The sequence below is a fragment of the Papio anubis genome, chromosome 5, assembly GCF_008728515.1.
Source record: "Papio anubis isolate 15944 chromosome 5, Panubis1.0, whole genome shotgun sequence".
NCBI lineage: Eukaryota > Metazoa > Chordata > Mammalia > Primates > Cercopithecidae > Papio > Papio anubis.
The window spans coordinates 68,158,059-68,183,320 of NC_044980.1; the positions used below are offsets into that span (position 1 = coordinate 68,158,059).

Below are 25,262 nucleotides of genomic sequence, written 5' to 3' on the forward strand. Positions count from 1 at the left end.
TACAAAAGGAGGAGAAAAGAGAAGAACGGATAGGAGAATGAGAAAACTCTGCATTCTGACCAAAGTTGCAGGATAAACTTGAGGCTTCCAAGGAAAAGGCCTAACTTCCTTTATTCCCCATTCTGTTTACCCTCTCTGATGCTCCCAAATGGATGTTAAAAACTGTTTCAAAGGAAAAGGGTCTATTAACAATGATAAATCTTAGTATTCAACTAAACACTAATATAATATAAAAAATATTGTTCAAAGTTATCACTTACATATCAGCCAGGAACAAACTGGAGGGAGCAGGAGGTGTTGAAATGTGTATTTCAGTGAGTTCCAATTATTAAGGTAATTAAATTAAAAGGATCCAAACCTGCATTATCGTTTAGATTCACATCTGCTCCAGATTCTATCAGGGCTTTCACTAGGGAGAGATTTCCTTTTCTGGCAGCTAAATGAAGCCGGCTTTCCCCTCTGGCATTCCTCTTGTTGATCCCACCTGTTTTCATTCCTGTAAATTTGCCAAACAAGAGGTTTATTTTCTGCCAAGTGCTGATTGTTATAAAGGATCTTAGAAAATACATAACAACTTCCTCAAAATATCACACTACACAGAAACTTATACCAATTAATGTTATCATTGCTGTTACTGTTTTAATATATAATTTGTGAAGACATAATAGAACATCTAAGCACATTACTTTGTATTCATTCTAGCAGTTGGTTAATCACTCTATCACTTGATCAAAACAAATTAACTTGCTTCAGTTCTATCTACACTCATTTCATTCTCAGTAGTTCTTTAACAATGATTATTTTTAAGATAAACTGAGATATTATAAAAAATCCTCTTTCTACAGCCATTCTGTATCTCAATGGGTGTATTCCTGATCACATAGGTGCCAAGTACCAAACCATGGACTATAGTTTTCTATTTTTCTTTCACAAAATGTGCTGTACAAGATCATTAACCAAAGATTTTGTTTTTTAAATCTCTTCCTTGCAATACAAGTTATACAGACTTAAGCTGGAACTAAAAGTAATGAACTGATCATGTTTTCCCCCTATTTCCTGCCAAAACCATGCTAAAATGACAGTAAAATAAAATTTAAAGTACCATATCCAAAAAAAAAGAGGAAACAATAAAGGACAAAGACTTCAACCAATTTGGGGGGATTAGAAAGTCACTGATGGAGAAGAGTGAACTGACTTGCCAGAGTGGGGAATGCTCCAACACAAGGGAATTGTAGAGAGAGAGCCTGAACTCAAGCCTGAACTCAGTCTGAACTCAAGCACTCCACACTTGGGCACATGAGGCACTACAGAAGGCAGGTGTATGGAACAGTGGGGGCAGGGGCTGGGCAGTTGGTTAATATCTTTTATATAAGATCTTTTACATAGAAAGGTTGGGACTCCAAGTTTCCTTCCCCAACCCTCAACTGACTAGCAACCACTCCTCTTATCCCAGATATCCAACCCAAAGCCAGGAACCTGAAGGTTTGTTTTCTATAGAAACTGCATCAGGGCCAGGCACAGTGGCTCATATCTGTAATCCGAGCATTCTACTAAAAATACAAAAATTAGCCTGGCATGGTGGTGGATGCCTGTAATCACAGCTACTGTGGAGACTGAGGGAGGAGAATCACTGGAACCTGGGATGTGGAAGTTGCCCTGAACCAAGATTGAGCCACTGCACTCCAGCCTGGGAGACAGAGATAGACTCCGTCTCAAAAAAAAAAAGAGAAAGAAACAAAGAAACTGCATTAGAGAAGCTTCAGATTGAGATGCAAAGCAAAATAAATGGATACGGGGATGAAACAGAAAATATTTGTTAAATCAGTGGTATCAGCACCATGGAGGAAACTTGTTAGGAATGCAAATTCCCCAGTCTACTCCAAACTTAGTTTGGAGGACAGACTAAAATGGCTCCTAATGATCCTCACCATCTGGTATTTATGACTTTGTGTACTCTTCTTCTCTTGAATAGCTTGCTTCTAACCAATAGAATATTTCAACACTGAGGGTATTTCATTTAACTGATTAGGTTAAAAGAGATTGTAACATTTTCTGTCCTGCTAGCAGACTTGCTGTATTGCCTTCAGCTTGTATGCTTTGATGATGCAAGTAGCCATGTTGGAGAAGCCCACCCAGCAAGAAACTGAGGATGGCCACCAGCCAATCACCAGTGAGAACTGAGGCCCTCAGCCAACCATCCTCAAGAAATTGAATTCTGCCAACAATCACATGAGCTTGAAAGTGTATCCTTCCCTAGCAGAGCCTTCAGACGAGACCCCAGTCCTGGCCAACACTTTGCTGCCTATGAACAATCCTGTTAGAGGTCCCAACTAAGCCATGCCCGATTCCTGACCTACAGAAAGTATGAGATAGTAAGTGTGTAATAGAGACAACTAACACACCTACTGAATCAGATTCTTTGAGGGTAGGGCCCAGCAATCTGTGTTTTAACAAGCTTTTCAGGTAATTCTGATGCAAACTAAGGTTTGAGAACCACTGCATTAAACTTTGGGATAATCTTCTTGCTCTACTTCCTAAATGTATATGGTTTCAGGGCAAGAGATAAAAAGATTAGAGAACTGTTCTCTAAAAAATGGATTCTTGGGTTATATGAATCACAGGGAAGAATGACAGTCTCATTTATCTTTTCCACTGGCACCCAGACAAAAACATATTGCTCTTTAGAGATTAGCAATCCAAAATTCTTTATTGGAAGAATTAAAAACATATATATATATAGAGAGAGAGAGAGAGAGAGAGAGAATATATTTGAAAATTATATCTAAGACTGTGGGACTGCAGACTGCAAGTATGAATAGAAAAATCTCTCCCAGCTGGGCACAGTGCCTCACACTTGTAATCCTTGCACTTTGGGAGGCTGAGGCAGGAGGAGTTTGAGACTAGTCTGGACAACATAGGGAGATCCCATTTCTTAAAAAAGTTTTAAAAATTAGCTGGGTTTGGTGGCATGTAGTCCCAGCTACTGAGGGATGCTGGGGTGGGAGAAGCATGTGAGCCCGGGAGGTCAAGTTTGCAGTGAACTGTGATTGTGCCACTGCTCTCTAGCCTGCGTGACAGACAAGACCCTGTCTCAAACAACAACAACAACAACAACAACAACAATTCCCAAATAATTCTTACTGTGGATGGTATAAATTCTTGTTTCTGGTGTGTTTGCAGCAAAGAAGGTAGCCATGTAATACACATTTTGGAGGAAAATTCAAAAACTTCTCAATGTTACTAACATCATAAGTTTGTACAGCATTGACTAAAAATTTAAAATAACAAAATCTGACAAATTCAAAAGGAATGCTAAACCTCTTCAAAAACTCCACTGTAGTTTGGAATCTGATATTACTATTAATAAGCATAATGCTATTAAATACTTAGATTTCTCTCCATTTTTATGTGACCAGTGTTTTCTTCTCGGAAGCTTTCAGGATCTTCTCTTTATTCCTGTTCTGAAATTTCAGTGAGGTGCCTTGTTCACTGTACAGACACTAAGTGGTACTTTCAACATGGAAATGCCTATCTCATTTCTTGTATTCTTTCTTTAATGATTTCTTCTACTGTTCACCCACTGTTCTCCCTGGATTTCCTAGAGTGATCTTTAATTTTCTTATCTTTTCTCTCCTATTTTCAGCTTTTTATTTTTTTGTCCTTAGTAGACTTGTAAAGCTTTGCCTTGTAACCCTGCTACAGATATCTATATATTATCTATTTATTTAAATTTCTGTTTTAAACAACTAAAAGCTCTATATTGTTCTCTTATTGTTCCCTCTTGTCTATAGCTTTTTGGGAAAAAAAATGTAGATGTTTCTTGATTCTTGTATAGTTTCTGTTTCTTTTGGGTTCCTTTGGTCTGCTTAGTTTACTTTGATATCTTTCACATTGGTGTTTTCTGCAAATACTTGTCGATCTTTGACTATCTGTTCATTCATATTTTAGTGAGGAAAACTAAAATCCTAACTGGAACTCTGTGGAGTGTGAGGGGAATGTGGCAGAACTCGGACATAGCTGAATTCACTGTCGGGTGATCAGCAGGAGGTAAGCCTGCCATTGTTTTAGGGAATCCCAGATGCCACTATCTAAAATTCTTATCTCTGGAACAGTTCAATTCTCTGCTCAAGTGGCTTACAGTCTGGTGGAATAATAGACATCTTAAAAATTACATTTAAATATGATTAAGTGCTGCTAGAGAGGTATGAAGTTTCCCGTGGTAGCTGTAACAAATTACCACAAACTGGGTGACTTAAAACAACAGAATGTGTTCTCTCATAATTTGGAAACCAGAAATCCAAAATCAAAGTGTCAATGGGGCTGTACTCCCTGTGGAAGCTCTAGGAAAGAATCTTGCTGTGCCTCTTCTAACTTCTGATGGCTGTCAGCATTCCTTGGCTTCCTTGGCTGTGGCTACATTGCTCCTTTGCCTTCATCTCATCATCCCTTCTGTATGTTTCAAATCTCCCTTTCTTTCTCTCATAAGGACACAGTAATTAGATTTAGGGCCCGCCTGGATAATCCAGGATGATCTCCTTATCTTAGGGTTCTTAACTTGAAGAAGGTAACAGTCATGCTTTTACTATATAAGGTAATAGTCGAAAACTACAGGGATTAGGATATGGCATGTTTTGGGGGGCTAGCACTCAACCCACTATAGGAAGTATGTATAAGAAGGATTTCAGTTTACATGAGAGGGGGAAAATGAAAGAACATTCATAAAGAATGCCTAATTCAGTGTCCTTCCTACCTCTTGACAGTATGTAAATCAACAGTGAATAATGTTTAACCTGAAGTGGTCCAGCCTATTGTTTATGACAGAACTATCTCCAAGAACTATCAAAGGATGCTTAGCTTGTCCATACTGTGAAACATACACAGTTCATTCATCTGACATAAAACAAAATAATGGCTATGTTTCTTTAATTTCCCTTATGTTAAAAGGGCTGAATGGAAGTATCTAAAGAATCTGACACATTTCACGCCTGCTGTCCCCACTGAATATTCTTGCTGTCTGCAGTTTACCTTATCTCCTCTAATATGACAAATTAGAAGTCATAGACAGAAGTATGACATGAATATATTTAAAGATTATCGGATTCTCAAGTGGTGCCTTAACAACAAATACCGCTGAAATAGTCATATGTCAGTGAATAACTACAAAAAGAAACAATGTATCTGAAAGTTTAGAAATTCCTTGAAGTAGACTGAATTGCTGTGCTTGATTTTGTAAACTTTAACCTCTACAATTATAGGAATACAAAGGTTGCAGGTCGTTTTTAAGAAACTTTGTTTTTTTCCGAAATTCTGAACTGTTTTGTGTTCTTGGCTATTAGCAGGCATGTGCATTTCTGCCTTCGTTTTTTCTTTTATCTCCTCAAAATTTCTTATAGTTATTCCGTCTCCACTGATGTTATCAGTTAATTCCTCATCTGAAACAAACATTTTGCAATATCAGTGTTGTTGTTCTCCTACCTGGTTATACAACCAGAAAATAGAATTTCTAACTTTTTTTTTTTTTTTTTTTGAGACGGAGTCTCGCTCTGTCGCCCAGGCTGGAGTGCAGTGGCCGGATCTCAGCTCACTGCAAGCTCTGCCTCCCGGGTTTAGGCCATTCTCCTGCCTCAGCCTCCCGAGTAGCTGGGACCCAGGCGCCCGCCACCTCGCCCGGCTAGTTTTTTGTATTTTTTAGTAGAGACGGGGTTTCACCGTGTTAGCCAGGATGGTCTCGATCTCCTGACCTCGTGATCCGCCCGTCTCGGCCTCCCAAAGTGCTGGGATTACAGGCTTGAGCCACCGCACCCAGCCGGAATTTCTAACTTTTTAAAGTTTCTGTTCCATGCTGGACTGTTTAAGGAAATGGAAGCTTTTAAAAATGTTTTTATGTAACAGACAAAAAGTTTGCTGGTTGCAGCTCTGATGGGAATACAGTAGGTAGTTGAAATGAATAGAACTAACAATTTCCTGCTATCAAAATATTGTTAGGTTTCCTGATGCTAAATAAGTACTATATTGAAAAGCAACAGAAAGAGTGATAGAAATACTGTTTATTCAATCAATGGGAAAAGGATTCCCTATTTAATAAATGGTGATGGGAAAACAGGCTAGCCATATGCAGAAAACTGAAACTTGACCCCTTCCTTACACCTTAGACAAAAATTAACTCAAGATGGATTAAAGACTTATAAACGTAATACCCAAAACCATAAAATCCCTAGAAGAAAACCTAGGCAATACCATTCAGGACATAGACATGGGCAAACACTTCATGACTAAAACACCAAAAGCAATGGCAACAAAATCCAAAATAGACAAATGGGACCTAATTAAACTAAAGAGCTTCTGCACAGCAAAAGAAAGTATCATCAGAGTGAACAGGCAATCTACTGAATAGAAGACAATTTTTGCGATCTATCCATCTGACAAAGGGCTAATATCCAGAATTTACAAGGAACTTAAACAAATTCACAAGAAAAAAACCCCATCAAAAAGTGGGCAAAGGATATGAACAGATACTTCTCAAAAGAAGACATTTATGCGGCCAAAAAACATATGATAAAAAGCTCATCATCACCGGTCATTAGGGAAACGCAAATCAAAGCCACAATGAGATACCATCTCATGCCAGTTAGAATGGCGATTATTAAAAAGTCAGGAAACAACAGATGCTGGAGAGGATGTGGAGAAATAGGAATGCTTTTACACTGTTGGTGGGAGTGTAAATTAGTTCAACCATTGTGGAAGACAATACAGTGATTCCTCAAGGATCTAGAACCAGAAATACCATTTGACCCAGCAATCCCATTACTGGGTATATACCCAAAGGATTATAAATCATTCTACTATAAAGACACATGTACATGTATGTTTATTGTGGCACTGTTCACAATAGCAAAGACCTGAAACCAACCCAAATGCTCATCAATGATAGACTGGTTAAAAAAATGTGGCACATATACACCATGGAATACCATGCAGCCATAAAAAAGGATGAGTTCATGTCCTTTTCAGGGACATGGATGAAGCTGGAAACCATCATTCTCAGCAAACTAACACAGGAACAGAAAACCAAACACCACATGTTCTCACTTATAAGTGGGAATTGAACAATGAGAACACATGGGGAGGGGGACATCACACAATGGGGCCTGTTGCGGAGTGGGGGGCTTCTGGAGGGATAGCATTAGGAGAAATACCTAATGTTAGACGATGGGTTGATGGGTATAGCAAACCACCATGGCACATATATACCTATGTAACAAATCTGCAGGTTCTACACATGTATCCCAGAACTTAAAGTATAATAATAATTATATTAAAAAAATACTGTTCATTACCATCAGTCAATATCAGCTTAGCAACCATCTTTGATAACATTGTTTTGACTTTCAAAGTAATCACTATTACTTAACTACTAGGCTTAGTGGCATCTCAAAATATGGCCCACATATCCTCATTCTTCTCAGTTTGGCCATCGGTTGAATACAATTCAGTTGGAAATTTCTATAAAAATAAGTAAATCTATAGGAAATGTGTACAGATTAAGCAATATTACTAATACCTGGTTTGTGAGAAATTTCCTTCTTTTCTCTTTGACTAAGTTGTGAGATGTTGGCCAATTCTTTATTCATATTGTCAGTGGAATGAGAATCTATATCATGTATAGTCTCACTTTCCAGATGGTTTTGTCTCCTTTTTTCAACTTTAGTTGTTTCTATTACTTGAGAATGAACAACTATGGATAAAGGCTCATTTGAATAAATTATTTTTTTGTCTCTGTCAGTGTAATTCCTTTCAGTGTCACAATTCTTTGCCACCTCTTCCACAATATGTGTATCTGCTTGTTTCATTAAAAAAGTTGGTTCTCTGGGAATATAATCCTGTGGCTTTTTGAATAGCTCCACATGGTTAGTCAACTGTGAAACCTCATGTGTCGAAAGTGTTCTCATACAAGCCAGGGAATTTTGCTCAGGATTGCCATGTGAGTGATCAAAAGAAGGTCCAAATATGCATTGTTCATAATTTGCAACATGTTCAGAAATAACTGCATTATCTGAATGAGAAAAATTAACAGCTTCCTGTTCTGGAAGTGTGGTTAGGCTGACTGCTTGTAACTCATTTTCCTGTGAAAAATGATCTTCAGAAACTAAAAACTGTTGAAAATCCTTTTCTCTTCTATTTGTTAAATTCTCCTTAAAATTACAGTGTTTTTTGCAGCCTATAGAACACATCACCTTTTTAGATGTTATAGCCTTCTCAGAGGTACAGCAATCATCATCATCATTATCAGAATTTCCCTTTACAAAGGATAGGAAAGAATTTTCCCATTTGTTAAATCTCTCATCTTTTTGGACCAAGTTACTGTTTTCATAAGATTTGTAAAGTACATGGTGTTGTTCCTGGAGAGTGTGAGGCTGCTTATCTGTAGTAACTAGTGGTAACGTGATTTCTTTATGTAATGAAAGTCCTGGGAAAGAAACAGCTTCAGTTTGGTCAATGGATTCTAATTCCAAGCATTGAACTTCTTGACTATCTGATAAATCCAGGTTCTGGATGTGTGTCTCTTTGGAAACCGAACAAGCCTCAGTACTATTATCTAATCCATTTTTCAGGCTTGACAGAGTTAAGCTGGAAGGTTCACACGATTCTTCTGGAAGGTCATTAAGGGTTTCTAGAATACACTGCTGATAGGTAACCAATCTGTTTATTCTCCTGGAAGGAGAGACAGCTAGTGTCTTTCTTGGATTACAGTCTACATCATCTACTTGAGTCCTTTTACGTTGTGTTTTTCTTCTTCCTATACCTTTTGGCACATTTGTGTTGGGATCTTTGACATTATGGAGATTGCCCTTTCTGAGTCCTGTAGAGTATATCTGGTTAACAGTTGATTGTTTATGCTTGGATTTACCAAATTTTGTGTTTTGGGGATCTTTTTGGTAATGTTCATATACATCTTCTTTATTTATAAATAAACTCTCTTTGCTTCCTTTATTAACTTTTACATGTTCCAGCTTCTGTCTGTTGGAATTTTCATTATAAACATGCCAAATGTGACTTTTAGAACTGAATTTTGGTTTCTATAGAAAAAAATATATAGTTAGCTTTAAATTTCAGCTGTAGTACTATATCAACTCAATCTGGATTATTGATAAATCAACTATTATTTGATTCAAACTATTATTTCTAATTCAATCTAACCACAGATCCTGCTGGGATATAGCCAACCTGATATTTGGGAAACACAGACTAATAGAAGAAAGGCAAATGTAATAGAGTTAGACTCTGCATGTATACTAATCTTTATTTTCTACTGTAGATTTTAATTCCTTCTTGCCAGTATTTTAGCACTACTAATCTTATTAAACATAATAAAAAAGTTTAATCTACTTAATTTGTATAGGCTTTTAAAGTAATCAGATCAAAGTTTCCTTTACAAGGAAACTCTGTGCTGGTGTACATCTTCTGTGTCTAGTGGGTTGGCGCTATTCCTTTGAGCTGTAAACAAAAAGAGAAAATCAAAGAAAGCAGATTCCAGTAGTCAGACTCTAAACTTTACAACGAAGCTTTACACAGATGCTTTAGAAACACTTTCCTCTCCCAATTGTTATATAGGCAGAGCTAGAATTAGGGGTTTCTTCTTCTGGTATCTGGGAGAACTATGGGATAGAAGCAGAAAAACTGACTTAAAAACAGGAAGACAGATATGCTCTTCAACTGGTCTGTATGAAAAAATTATTATGGGCTGCTAAGATTAAAACAGGAACACAGCTTCCTCTCATTCACCACAATTCAAGTACCAGATGAAGAGTAACTGCCCACCATGTAAAGTTTGAAGGGATGGGCTAATACCTTTGACTCCTTCCTGTACTATGCTTAGGCCACAGGAAATTAGACATGGTTGATAAACCTTAGGCTCCATAAAGAGGAGGAAGAAGGAAATGATTACCAATATATTAGTGTGCCCAGATATGCTACAAACTAACAGCCCAGAACCCTCTGATTCTCATGCAATTATTCTAGTGTCTTAAAAGCAAATGTGAAGTCACTATTACCAAAGCTTCAGCAGTCTTTCTCTTCCCTTTGATAATCTATAAAACAACCAGAAGTTATATCCCTATAAAAATGTTTATCACTAAACATAGATATACCTTGTGTTGGTATACATCCTCTATGTCTAGTGGGTCAATGCTACTCCTTTGAGCTGTGAACAAAAAGAGAAAATCAATGAAAACAGCTTATAGTGGTTAGACTTTAGACTTCTAAAACCCACCAGTCCTTTGCCATGAGAAAACCAAGTGGAATAAGTGAAATTATGCAAACATTTTATATTAAAATTGGCACATACAACATTCCTATAATTCTCATATTAGAAATCAAATACTATCTTAAGAGAGCTAAAACATTTATATAGGGAAAGCAAAACAGATCTAACAAAATAACTAATACTAAAGATTGGCACTAAACTCAGTATTTATTTTCCCCACAGACATATCCAGATACGACCTCTTCATTCAATAGATTATGTAACTGTGTGCAAGCTACTTTTATAAAGTGAAAAATTATTTTATAATTAATTAGATTATCATCTCCTAATTTATAATTAATTAGATTATCATCTCCTTAATAAGGTCCTAACTGAATGCTGCATTCTCTTCAAAGTAAAACATACACAGATGGAAAAGGCCAATCATCTTATGAATGTACAGGGCGAAAAAGATTATTTTTAAAAAGGCTAAGTTGATAATAAAAGGAATTATTTTAGTGTCTCTTTCATAGCCTTCTTTACATACTGAAAGTAGCATTAAAGTTACCTATATATGCATTTGGCTACAAAAGATAAAAACCTAGAAACAATGACTTACACACAGGAAATATTCAAAGAATATTTGACAGAGGAAGGAATAAATTAATGAACATCTTAGATGTGATACATAACACAAATTTCCCTAAATATAAGCTAGAATGTAAAATATTTTAATGAGGATGTAATTCGAAAACAGAGCAATTTATTTCTTGGGGACAATTTTCATGATAGCAATCAAATTATGAGCTGCATAATGAAGTCTGACATTGATTCATTCATGTTGTACAGGTGAAAAAAGTCAAACATAATGTCCTTTTACCAAGCAAAAAGGTGCTATTCCTTTGGAGCACCGTCACTGGGGACTCACTCCAGAGTTTCAGTCTTGATTCTCGTCTGCTTACCAGCTGGCTGACCTTGAGCAAATTTCTTAATGTCTTTGCCTCCGTAAAATACCCATAAATGAAAGCCAATAAAAGTTTCAACCTTATAGAATGGTGAAGATTAAATTATATAATCCATGTAAAGTGTTTACATGAATACTAGGTATAGAGAAAGTGCTCCATTATTATTGTTATCATTTTCTAAGAGCAAAAAGACACTATACCTTCTCCAAACTTTTGATCTTAAATAAAAGAGTAGAAAAATCATATTTTCCAGAAACCACCCTGCAAGGGACATGGTTCCTAAGAGAATCTGGAAGGAAGAACAGGGCTTTATTTTCTCTCAGTTTTAAGACTTTACATTCCCTAATACAACCAACTTAATACCCAACTTATACCCAGTATAAATTCTGAGGTGGTGAAATTTGGTGATATTTTCCCTCTGCCACTCTGAGTTCCCATAAGGTACTGGGTACTGTGTTGAGATATTTACATATATTAACTTCAGTAGTCACATTAACAATCCCATAGGTAAACAGAGGCATAGATATTATAAACCCAAGTTTACAGATAAGAAAATTAGAAATGTTAATTCACCCTATAAGCTTTATAGCCTTTGAGGCTATAAAGTTAGGACTGAACCTTGTCCTACATGAAAGTAGATATATTTTACTTTAAGCTAGAAAAGCAGCAAATATATTTTATATGAAGAAAGTTCTTTATTCATCATTCCCATACTTGAAAGCTCTCCATCTGGAATTTAAAAATGAATATTTTCTTTATTTAAGTGAAATAATATCCTCTATTTACATACAAATATTCTTCATGAACCTAATTTTGCATTCATATTGAAAAGTAGGCTGATAATTAATCCTGGAATTTGAAAGTTCAAACTTAAGAAATATTCAAACCATCTGGTGAAGCATGATAATGCAACACATCAACCCATCTTAGTAAATTCTCTCACAAAGGAAGAGTGGGAGCTTAGTACCATGGAGAAATGTTTGGAATTCCTTTACATGAAATAAAATTCACTGGGTAGGAATAGATTAAAAGTGGGCACTGGCCAACAGGGGATTCTGGATTTGGAGAAAGGACTAGAATGCTGTAGCAAGCATTCCCAGAAGAGCAAAACAATGTATGTTGTAATTATTTAAAATAGAGAAATCAAGCAGTTAAGCAGATTATCAAAGCAATAATTTAAAAATACACTTTTGCCTCCAACTTAATAGTTTATTTGCAATTTTCCATATAGCTTAAAATGTTAATATGATTGTTTTAATAATTTATCTCAATGTGTTTTTACAGACCTGGCTTCAACAAGTTACTGTCTGTCTCATTTCTCATGCAATTTGGCTACTCGGAAGGAAGTCTTTTGCTCTAATGAACCACTAATTAATTACTTCTGATAGCCTTCAATTATCAATGAAGTTTTCTCTTTACTATAAAAGTAGAATATTTTGATCCAGGACTTAGTTCTTAGTCAATAGCATTCAGACAACTGCATTTCTTGATCAAGTATATTATTTATAAAATAAGTGGCCATAAAATAATAAATAGATCCATTAACCCTAAAGAAAAACTAGTCTCATGACTGGTTGTTAGATTGCTCTAAACTAAATTTCTGTAACTTTACTGATGTGACAAATAGCTATAACAGGGCAGTTTAATCTTACCTGATGTCAGGCATTTTTGATGTTTAGGGATATATCTCTCAAGGAGACGCTTCATACATAAATCCTTGGCCTCATCCAAAGCACATTTTCCATCATCATTTCTAAATAATGGATCAGCTCCATTCAAAAGAAGTAACTCTGCCACCTAGAAAAAGGTTGCTTATATAAGGGAACCCAGATTGAGGGTATATTACTGTAAATGTGTGCTAGCAGACAACTCTAAGTAACATCAAATATATCTTTCGAAAACACAGTTTAGATTTATCTATAAAGCCTTGTCCAATAAAAAAAAGAATTAAGGTAGTTGCTACTGATTTTAATTCGTTGATACATGAGTTTCTTCTCAATAAAAAAAACTAAAGGAAGAATGAAAAGGAGAAAGAAAAAAAAAGAAGGTGGGAAGAGAAGAAAGGGAGAAGGAGGTAAGGGGGATGGAAGGTGGGAAAGCAGGCAGGCAGAAAGACAGGAGGCAAGAAAGGCTGAGGTAGAAATGTTGGTGGCTCAGCCACTAGTGAAATGAAGTTAGCAAATACACAAATAATTAGTACTGGGCTCTATAATAGTAAATACAATTTTAACAAGTTCCAGGAGATAATTACATCTTCCATCTATACCTGTGCTGCTGCTGCTGCTCCTCAGACTGTTGGGGAAAAAAGTGATTAATCTGTTACTACTGTTACTACTTCTCAAACAGCCTCTTCTATGCAGCTCTCCCTGAGCTCTCCCAATGTCTCACCACCTGCTGCTGCCCAGAGAAAAACAACTTCTCCTTCCTTTCACACACATATTACTGCCCAATATACTCTATATTATGCTTATTTCTTTCATATCAGTCTCTCCTAGTGTACTCTAACTTTCTTGAGGGTGGGACTATGTTTTTCTTTCTAAAAATAATTTATTATTTTTCAGCAGGAAATTAATGAATATGGTTCAAAATACAGAAGGCTCAGACAAAAATACAATGCAAAATAAGTTTCCCTCCTCTACCCCTGTACTATTATTTTTTCCTGAGTCAGCCCTGGTTAGTTTATTCTGAATTTTTCCAGCAATAGTCTAGTCTAATAGGTATATATATATGTATGTATATATAATATGTGTATACATATTTTTCTTACACAAATGGTCATATATTATATACACTCTGTATTTTGCCTTCTTTCCCCCACCCTCCCAACAAGTCCTTGGAAACTGTTCCATATCAGTGTAGACTACACTTCCTCATTCTTTTCAGCAGCTAAGTAATAGTATACTATATGAACGTACTATAATTTATTTCACCAGTACCCTATTAATGGATGTTTAAGTTGCTTCAAAGCTTTTACTACAGATATATGTCTTCATATTCCCAGAGACTATCTTAGTGTCTTACGTGAAGTAAATACTAAAAAGTATTGTTTAGTAAAAGAATGAATGTAGGGCAGGAAGGATATGGTGAGTAGGCTTTAAAGTAACATTATACTAAAAGAAGCCTAAATGTCCATGTTAATGTATGGAATGAGAGGAAGGATATAAATTTCTATATAGTATATGTACCTAAAAATTAAAGGTACATATATATTTCCTTTTATAATAAAGCATCCTAGTCTACTAAAATAGTTTGAATCTTTCTCTCTTACCTTTGGTATTATCTAGTTTGTGCCATTCACAAACACAACAGCTACACTTTCCTCATCTTCCTACAATAAAATGATTAGCACAAATCTATATTATGTCAGTTTTTTTTTTTTTTTTTTTTTTTTTTTTTGAGACAGTCTCCCTCTGTTGCCCAGGCTGCAGTTCAGTGGCATGATCTTGGCTCACTGCAAACTGTCTCCCACGTTCAATCAATTCTTGTGCCTTAGCCTCCCAGGTAGCTGGGAAAAGGTGTGCACCACTACGCCTGGCTAATTTTTGTATTTTTAGTAGAAACAGGGTTTCACCTTGTTGGCCAGGCTGGTCTTGAACTTCTAACCTCAAGTGATCCACTCGCCTTGGCCTCCCAAAGTGTTGAGATTACAGGTGTGAGCCACTGCATCTGGCCACTGTGTCAGGCTTTTAAAGAAGACATATATCTCTCTTTTGAGATAATAACTAGATGGTCTCAGGTATACAACATCTCTTTTGAAACTACTTTTTAATCACTTCGTACTCTGAGGTGTGTGTGTATGTATGTGTGCATGTTCTTTTAGTGTTAATTCATGTTTAATTTTAACATGTTAATTCATGCTTAAAATCATAAACGCAATATTCGTACATTGCAAAAAAAGTTAAAAATTACAGAAAGGTATTAAATGGAAAGTCAAGGTCCCTCCCGCACTTATTGTGGTAGGCTGGAAATGCCCCCTCATCCACCCTAACCAAAAGCTACCCATGTCTTCATCTCTAGAACTTGTAAATGTCAACTTTATTTGGAAAAAAGATCTTTGCAAATATGATTAAGTTAAGGATTTTGAGATTAGGGGCTTATCTTCAATTATCTCACTGAGCTTTAAATACCATCACAGGTATCCTTAAGAAAGAGGCTGAACAGGATTTCACATGTACACACAGAGGAAAAGGTGATGTGAAGTCAAGGAAGAGGTTGAAGTGACGCAGCCAAAATCAAGGAAGGCCGGTGGCCACTAGAAGCTGAAAGAGGCAAGTAACAGATTATCCTCTACGGCCTCTGGAGGGAGTCAAGCCCCACTGATATCTTGATTTTAGCCCAGTGATTCTGATTTTGGACTTCTAGTCTCTACAGCCGTGAGAGAATAAATTTCTGTTGCTTTAAGCCACCCAGTTTGTGCTGGGTTATAGCAGTCATAGGAAACCTATACAGATTTGGGTACCAGAAAGTGGGGTGCTATTGTAACAAATACCTAAAAATGTAGAAGTGGCTTTGGAACTGGAAAGCCTGGATTGTCTTGAACAGACATCTGGTAGAAATGTGGATGTTAAAGATCCTACCAGTGAGGGCTCATTAGAGAGAACCTGTGTCATCTTAGATAATGCATATATCATCATAAACAGAATGTTGGTGAAAAATTAACATTAAAGGCATTATTGGCAAGGGCTCAGAAGGAAATATAGAACATGTTTTTAGAAGCTGGAGGAAAGACATTCCTTGCTATATAATACCAGAAAGCCTAGATGTGTCCTGCAAGTTGTGTAAAAGCAGAACTTATAAGTGCTAAACTTAGAGGTTTAGCTGAGGTGATTTCCAAGTGAAGCACTGAGAGTGCAACCTGGTTTCTTCTTAGGCATTATAGTAAAATGTGAGAAGAAAAAGATAAATTGAAGAAAGAACTGTTAGGCAAAAAGGATGATTTGGGAAATTCTGTCCATCAAGATTGGAAAAGATGGTAAAACTTGGAGATTCCTGTAAGAAAAGTGTGCTTTGTAGAGAAGACCAAGGGCATAGCTGGAAAACCTTTGTTAATGCTGAAAAGAGTAGGAATATGACTCACGGACCCATTCAGCCATCTCAGCAGAAGCCAGAAATATAGGTGGGCCTGTGGAAAGATCTGTGAAAGATCCTGTTGTCTAATGGCATGAATCCCTGTGACACACATGGTAAACTCACAAGGTTTTTTGAAAATGCTCTGTCTCAGAAACACTGCATCTTAGACTGAAAGAGACAGAATGAAATGAAGAACTGCCAAGATTTTAGAGACAGTAAATAGGATAATGAAACTACTCACCTGAAAATGTATGCTACCCTTTAAAAGAAAAGAAAAGATAACACCAAGAACAGAAAGTTAGCACTGAGTGAAGAGTAACAGATGGCTGTGATATAATAGAGGTAGACTAGTCAGAAGCTTAGGAGATTAGCAAATAGATAGTCAAAGAGAGCCTGGCTAAAACTATAGTCCATCTTAGTGGTCCAGAAGAATGCTGTGTATATCCAAGGCAATGTCCTTTAAGGAGATGCTGGAGAGGAAACTTCTGAGTTACTGGTCCCTGGCTAAATGTAGGCCAAACTCAAAACTCCCTGAAGAATGAACATAGTCTGTAAGCCACACCAGATCCAACAGTAAAATGTAAAAACCTTTCTGATACAGGAAGATTAAACACAACCTCTAACCAATCAATAATTGACCACTAAATGGTCTTGAAACAAGGGTATTCTGTTGGAAACCAGGATAAAGATAAAAACAAGAAAAAAACAATTTTGCAAACAGGGTCACAAGGTTGCACATGGTGAGAGAAATAGACTTCACAATCTATCAAACAAAGAAGCAACCCAAGTTGGGTATGTGGGTCAGGGGGACTCAGCATCCAGAGTTGCTATAATAGATTATCTTAAATGTCCAATTTTGGCTGGATATAGTGGCTTATGCCTGTCCCAGCGCTTTGGGAGGCCAAGGCAGGAAGATGACTTGAGGCCAGCAGTTCTAAACCAGCCTAGGTAACACAAGCAAGATTCTATCTCTACAAAAAATAAAAGTAAAAATAATTTTTAAAAAAGCTGGGTGTGGTGGTGCATGCCTATTGTCACAACCACTCAGGAAGCTAAGGCAGGAGGATCACCTGTGCCCAAAAATTCGAGGCTGCAGTGAGCTATGATCACATCACTTCACTGCACTCCAGCCTGGGCAACAGAGTGAGATTCTGTCTCAAGAGAGACAGAGAGAGCGAGGAGAGAAGAAGAGACATGAAAAGAAACACTAAAGTATGACCCATACACAGGATAAAAAGCAGTCATAGGAACTGCTTTGAGAGGACCTATATTTGCAGAAAAACACTCTAAAACAGCTATTACAAATATGTTCAAAGAGCTGATGAAAGCCATGTTTAAAGAATTAAGAAAAAACATGGTGATAATGATTTATAAAATAGAGAATGTTAATAAGCAGAAAGTTTTTAAAAAATCAAATGGAAATTCTGGGATTCAAAAGTATAATAACTTCACCAGAGGCCTCAACAGAAAGTTTAAGCTGACAGAAAAACAGAATCAGTGAATTTGGAGAGACAGATTAATAAAGATTACACAATCAGAAGAATAGATTTTTAAAAGAATGAATAAAAATGAATAGAACATCAGAGAAATATGGGGCATGATTAAGCACAACAACATACACATTACAGGAGTTCCCGAAAGACAGGAGAGAGAAAAAGGAGCAGAAAAAAAAATATTCAAAGAAATAATAGCTGAAAACTTCCCAAATTTGATGCAAAGCATTAATACACACATCTAAGAAGCACAACATATTCTAAAAAAGATAAACACAAAGGGATCTATATCTAGACATAATCAAAGTCAAAATGTTAAAAGTCAAAGATAAAATCATGAAAGCAGCAAAGGAAAAATAACTTATCATTTAGATAAGAACCCCAATAAAATTAACATCTCACTTATTAGAAACAATAAGGTCCAGAGACAATGGGATGAGACAGTCAAAATGCTGAAAGGAAAAAAAAACTGCCAAGCATGAATCTTATATCTAGCAAAACTATCTTTCAAAAATGAAGGCAAAATAAAGACATTCACAGATAAACAAAAGCTGAGAGAATGTATTGGTAGAAGACCTGCTTTAAAGGAAATACTAAGGGTAACTGGGCTGAAAGCAAGTGACAATAACTCAAATCCACATGAAAAAGTGTATGAATAATGGTAATTATACAGATAATTATGGGAGATAATATGATTGTATATTTATTTTCCTTTATTCCCTTAACTGATTTAAAAAGCAATGGCATAAAACAATATGATATTGTATTATAAGGCCTATAACATTTATAAATGTAATATACTTGACAATAATACCACAAAAGAGGCAAATCAGAATAAAGCTGAATTGGAGTAAAACAATGATACCAGTTGGTAACTTGAATCTACAGGAAAACATGCACAGAACCAGAAATGTAAAATAGGAAGCTTAATAAAATAAACTCTACAAGTAAATACTTGCTCTTATCTCAGCTTCTTTAAGAGATATAAGATAATATAAAGTAATATTTGTAACAATATATTGTATTTATAAAATATACAAACATAATACGTATAACAGTCAAAGAACAAAAATAGGGAAAAATAATTTTGCTATACAGAAACAATGTTTCTATATCTCACTGGAAAAAGGTTAGCAAAAGAATGAAGTCAGTTCTGATAACTTAAGATGTATATTGTAAGCCCTAGAGCAACCACTAAGAGCATAACTCAAAAATACACTAAAAAAAATTAAAGGAATTAAATTGTTACACCAGAAAATATTCACTTAATGTAAAACAAAGCAGTATAGGTGGGAAAAACACAAAAAAATGAGACAGACTGAAAACAAAAAGAAAAATGGCAGGTATAAATCCAACCATATCAATAACAACATTAAATATGAATGGATTAAACAACCTAATCAAAAGGCAGAGATGGTAAGATGTGATTCTTTTTAAAAATATACTATCTGAGACATACATTAGATTCAAAGATAACAAATAAGATGAAAGTAAAAGGATGGAAAAAGACATACCATGCAAATGGCAAAAGAGACCTGGAGTGCTGGTCTGGTTTGGCTCTGTGTCCCCACCCAAATCTCATCTTGAATTGTATTCCCATAATTCCTACATGTTGTGGGAGGGACCCAGTGGGAGATAATTGAATCATGGGGGTGGTTTCTCCCATATGGTTCTCATGATAATGAATAAGTCTCATGAGATCTGATGGTTTAATAAGGGGAAACCCATTTCTCTTGGCTTTCATTCTCTCTCTTGCTGCTGCCATGTAAGAAGTGCCTTTCCCCTTATGCAATGATTGTGAAACCTCCCTAGCCACATGGAACTATAGGTCCATTAAACCTCTTTCTTCTGTAAATTGCCCAGTCTCAGGTATGTCTTTATCAGCACGTAGAAACAAACTAAAACAGTAAATTGGTACCAGTAGAGTGGGGCACTGCTGAAAAGATACCTGAAAATGTGGAAGCAACTTTGGAACTGGCTAACAGGCAGGGTTAGAACAGTTTGGAGGGCTCAGAAGAAAACAGGAAAATGTGGGAAAGTTTGGAACTCCCTAGAGACTTGTTGAATGGCTTTGACCAAAACGCTAATAATGATATGGACAATGAAATCCAGGCTGAAGTGGTCTCAGATGGAGATGAGGAACTTGTTGGGAACTGGAGCAAGATTGACTCTTGTTATGTTTTAGCAAAGACACTGGTAGCATTTTGCCCCTGCCCTAGAGATTTGTGGAACTTTGAACCTGAGAGATGATTTAGGGTGTCTGGTAGAAGAAATTTCTAAGCAGCAAAGCCTTCAAGAGGTGACTTGGGTGCTGTTAAAGGCATTCAGTTTTATAAGGGAAGCAGAGCATAAAAGTTTGGAAAATTTGCAGCCTGACAATGCAATAGAAAAGAAAATCCCGTTTTCTGAGGAGAAATTCAAGTCAGCTGCAGAAATTTGCATAAGTAATGAACAGCTGAATGGTAATCCCCAAGACAATAGGAAAGATGTCCCCAGGGCATGTCAGAGGTCTTCACAACAGCCCCTCCCATCACAGGCCCAGAGGTCTAGGAGGAAAAATGGTTTCATGGGCCGGGGCCAGGGTTCCCAATCTGTATGCAGCCTAGGGACTTGGTGCCCTGTGTCCCAGCTGCTTCAGCCATGGCTGAAAGGGACCTATGTAGAGCTCAGGCTGTGGCTTCAAAGGGTTCAAGCCCCTAACCTTGGTAGCTTCCACATGGTGTTGAGCCTGCAAGTACACAGAAGTCAAGAATTGGGGTTTGGGAACCTCTGCCTAGATTTCAGAAGATGTATGGAAATGCCTGGATGCTCAGGCAAAAGTTTGCTGCAAGGGCAGGGCCCTCATGGAGAACCTCTGCTAGGGCAGTGTGGAAGGGAAATGCGGGCTTGGAGCCCCCACAGAGAGTCCCTACTGGGGCACTGCCTAGTGGAGCTGTGAGAAGAGGGCCACTGTCCTCCAGACCCTAGAATGGTAGATCCACTGACAGTTTGCACCATGTGCCTAGAAAAGCCAGAGATTCTCAGCACCAGCCCATGAAGGCAGCCAGGACAGAGGCTGTTCTCTGCAAAGCCACAAGGGTGGAGCTGCCCAAGACCATGGGAACCCACCTCTTGCATCACGGTGACTTGGATATGAGACATGGAGCCAAAGGAGATCATTTTGGAGCTTTAAGATTTGACTCCCCCAATGGATTTCGGACTTGCATGGGGCCTGTAGCCCCTTCATTTTGGCCAATTTCTCTCATTTGGAATGGTTGTATTTACCCAATGCCTGTACCCCCATTGTATCTACAAGGTAATTAACTTGCTTTTGATTTTACAGGCTCATAGGTGGAAAAGACTTGCCTTGTCTCAGATGAGACTTTGGACTGTGGACTTCTGAGTTAATGCTGAAATGGGTTAAGACTTTGGGGGACTACTGGGAAGGCATCATTGGTCTTGAAATGTGAGGACATGAGATTTGGGAGGGGTCAGAGATGGAATTATATGGTTTGGCTCTGTGTCCCCACCCAAATTTCCTCTTGGATTGCACTCCCGTAATTCCCATGTGTTGTGGGAGGGACCTGGTGGGAGATAATTGAATCGTGGGGGCAGTTTCTCCCATACTGTTCTCGTGTTATGTTTTAATGAAAAATCTACTTAGATATCACAGCCCAGGTGCTAGGTATGCTCATTGCTATTGAATGTTATTGCTTTCAGGTATTTTCAGTGAAATATATCCTTTTAGAAAGAAAAAAAGTCTTGAATTCATACTGATATTTTCATTTCAGACTTCATTGTATAGATTTACGCATACCTTTGGTTCTCTACCTACTTGCATGTCTTTTTTTAAAGCTAAACATTTCTTAATACAGTAACCGAATTACCTATTTCTTTATCATCTAATATACTTACAATATTACTGTTAACAATGCCAGTATTACTATTAACAATGAAACTACTAACAATGTTTATTTTGGTAGTTCTTTTTCTTACAGTATATTCCATTAGGGATGAAGAGTCAGAATATTGTCTTTTGAAGTACAAGTTAAATATTCTTTATTTGAAATGCTTGGGACTAGTTTAGAATTTTGGATTTTGGAATATTTGCACTACCCTACGGGTATGATGCAGGCCTTTTTGACACTTTCAATAACATATTTATACCACAGAGCAGAAAATAAGCAAAAAACCCATAGTGAGTAATGCACATAGGTCTTGGCCCCATGTGGGGCACCGTCAGGTGTTGGCGTATCTGGTCTGAACATGAGCTATTTTATTACCCTTTGTGGATGAGTTTGCATGAGGGAATTTGGGCATGTCCAGAAAAGCTGAATTGCAGCTGAAGGGAGCTAAGAGGGTCTTTTTCTCTTAGGGTGACTGAATAAATTGTATGTTGTGTGCCAGTGTGTTGACTGCAATCATCACATGAAATCAGGTGTGAAATTTTTCACTCATGGCATCATGTCAACACTCAAAAAGTTTTGGATTTCTGATTTTTGGGTTAGGGATGCTCAACCTGTACTTGAAAGAATTTTGTTCTCTATCCTACTAACTTCTTATGTAAGAAAGTCAGCTGATTCTAGAGGGAGGAAAGTACTTGATTCAATAGTATGATCAAAGGTGAAAATCCATGGGCAAGCTTTAAGTAGAAGTGTATTTCCTTAAGAGGCCTACTGTTTAAGCTAAATAAGTGATGACTGTGATGCCAGCCACTTACTGAAATTTCTGTTCTTGTTCCAGTGAATAGCCCTTGGTGGCTTTAAAATATGTCTACAAATTTAACATTCCTACCTCCAAAAGTAGAGCCTGATTTCCCTCCTCAAAAGTGCAGGCTGGAGTTTTAGTGGCTTGCTTTTAACAAATAGTATATGGCAGAAATGACACTATGTGACTTCTAAGGCTAGGTTAAAAAGTATTGTGGCTTCCTCCTTGTTCTCGGTCTTGATTCATTAACCCTGGCAGATGCCAGTTGTCATATTGTGAGGACACTCAAGCAGCTCTATGGAGGCATCCATGTGGCAATGAACATGGCTCCTGCCTATAGCTATGTCAGTGAGCCACCTTAGAAAGAGATCTTGCAGCCCCAAACTTTTAGTTGATTGTGTTCCCAGTCAACATCTTGACTACAACCTCATGAGAGACCCTTAGACAGAACCACTCACCTCTGCCACTCTGAAATTCCTGACTCACAGAAACTGCAACATGATAAATGTTTATTATTATTTTAAGTTTTATGGTAATTTGTTAGGTAGCAACAGGTAACTAACACAGAACCTAAATGTAGGTTTAAAGTAGGTGGATACTCAATGAAAGTCATTTATTACTCTTTGGTGAGGGGAGAGCTTTTTAAAGGTAGAGATTACATAAGCAGGCTTCAGAATTCCAAGTATTGGGCTACAGACGAAATTGGTAAGTGCAGACAGTTGGTGAACGGACTGCCAAAGTATTAGTTACTGCCAAAGTAATGTATTCACTCCCTTGGGATCATCAGCTGGATTTCCAGAAGATTGAGGCTCTGGTTCTGCCTTTTCCCTTCCTCCATACCTTTTTTTCCATGCTCCTTGATTCTGAATTTGACACAAAACCTCCAGAGATAAACACCACAGCTCTTAAAGCAATCTCCTTATAAAACTATTTTCCTGAAAGAAACCAATGCATTCTGTATTTTCTTTGCTGAACAAAATGTGAATACCCAGGCATACATTCTTTATGTTTTGCTTGTATATGGCTTGTCTATGAATTAGAGATTTAATTGTATCTACCATTGCTTTCAGTTTCCCTAGCTAGTCTTAAATTCCCAATGTAAAGGAGTTTGAAAGGTAGAATTTTTAAGTTGCCGTGTCTTAATAATTTTTAAGGGATTTTACTCATATTGTCCCTGTGATATGGCATTTTTCTCTCCAAGACATTTTATAGCTTTTCCAATTAGATTGTGCCCTTTGTTGTGATTCAATGTCTTATGCTTTCAGAGTTGTAATTTTTTGTAACCACTTCCATGGTATGGACCATTTGATCATAAAGATTTAAAGTCCAAATATTCCAAAATCCAAAAAAAAAAAAAAAATCAAAATCCTAAACACTGCTAGTCCCAAGCATTTCAAACAAAGAATATTCAACTTGTACTTCAAAAGACAGTATTCTGACTCTTCATCTCTAATGGAATATACTTTAAGAAAAAGAACTACCAAAATAAACATCATTAGTAGTTTCACTGTTAATAGTAATACTGGCATTGTTAATAGTAATATTGTAAGTATATTAGATGATAAATAATTCAATTACTGTATTAAGAAACAAATGTTTAGCTTAAAAAAAGACATACGAGTAGGCAGAGAACCAAAGTTAAGCAAAAATCTATGCTATGAAGTCTGAAATGAAAATATCAGTATAAACTCATGATTTTTTTTCCTTTCTAAAAGGATATAGTTCACTGAAAATACCTAATAGCAGTGGTTGCACCCAGGCTATGGTCTCTGAGTAGATTTTTCCATTAAAACATAACGATTTACAGAAAATACGTGAAGAAATAAGCTAAACAATACCACAAAGAAAAAATGAGCCAAAACCAGAATTTGGGAAATTCTACAGGACAAATAAGCCACATTTTTCAACAAACAGGAGACATAAAACCCCTAAAATATAGAAAGGACTGCTGTAGATTAAAACACATTTAAGATACATAACAAATACATATGCTTGATACATGAAGCTTGATGTGTTCTAATTCAAATTAAAACTTTCTATAAAAACACATTTTTTAGATAACCTCAGAAATTTGGATATAGACTGGATGTTAAATGGTATAAAGAAACTTAACTTTTATTAGGTGAAATGATATTGCAAGTATGAAAAATTGTTTTTTATGCGTAAAATAGTATGATGTCTGGGATTTCTTTAAAATACTCCAATAACAAAATCAGTTCATGTTCTAGCCAAACAGGCCAGAGTTCTACCGCATAATAGAATGTATAATCAATTTTCACAAGAGAGTTTACTGAAAGGCCAGGCACGGTGGCTCATGCCTGTAATCCCAGTACTTTGGGAGGCAGAGGTGGGTGAATCACTTGAGGCCAGGAGCTCGAGACCAGCTTGGTCAAACTGGTGAAACCCCATCTCTACTAAAAATACAAAAACTTAGCTGAGCATGGTGATATACGCCTGTAAACCCAGCTACTCAAGAGGCTGAGACACGAGAAGCGCTTGAGGCCAGGAGGTAGAGGTGACAGTGAACGGAGATCACACCACTATACTCCAGCCTGGTTGACAGAGGGAGACTCTTGTCTAAAAACAAAAACAAAAACAAAAAATAGTTAACTGTAAACCCACATAAAATGAATAATCACCATGTCTGAGGTCTATTTTTTCAATATATGTGAATCCCCAAATCAATGCCAACAAACCCCTTCAATTCAACATCCCATACACTCACAGATTACTGGATACTCCAAATAAAATCTTTGTTAAAGTTTTGATAGCTTATTTCAATGCCATTGCCTTCACCTACTAACA

General features: G+C 36.8%; 1 protein-coding gene across 3 annotated transcripts in view; it reads right to left on the reverse strand.

Moving 5' to 3' along the window:
• Positions 1–25,262, reverse strand: part of ANKRD31 (ankyrin repeat domain 31) — a 167,310-nt gene that overhangs the window by 66,294 nt on the left and 75,754 nt on the right. For all 3 annotated transcript variants that reach the window (XM_031666228.1, XM_031666227.1, XM_031666229.1), the window contains 4 exons: positions 12,861–13,005; positions 10,149–10,201; positions 7,562–9,077; positions 359–496 (listed from right to left, as the gene is read on the reverse strand). In XM_031666228.1, the coding sequence (XP_031522088.1) occupies positions 359–496; positions 7,562–9,077; positions 10,149–10,201; positions 12,861–13,005 (1,852 nt within the window). The remainder of the gene's footprint in view (positions 1–358; positions 497–7,561; positions 9,078–10,148; positions 10,202–12,860; positions 13,006–25,262) is intronic.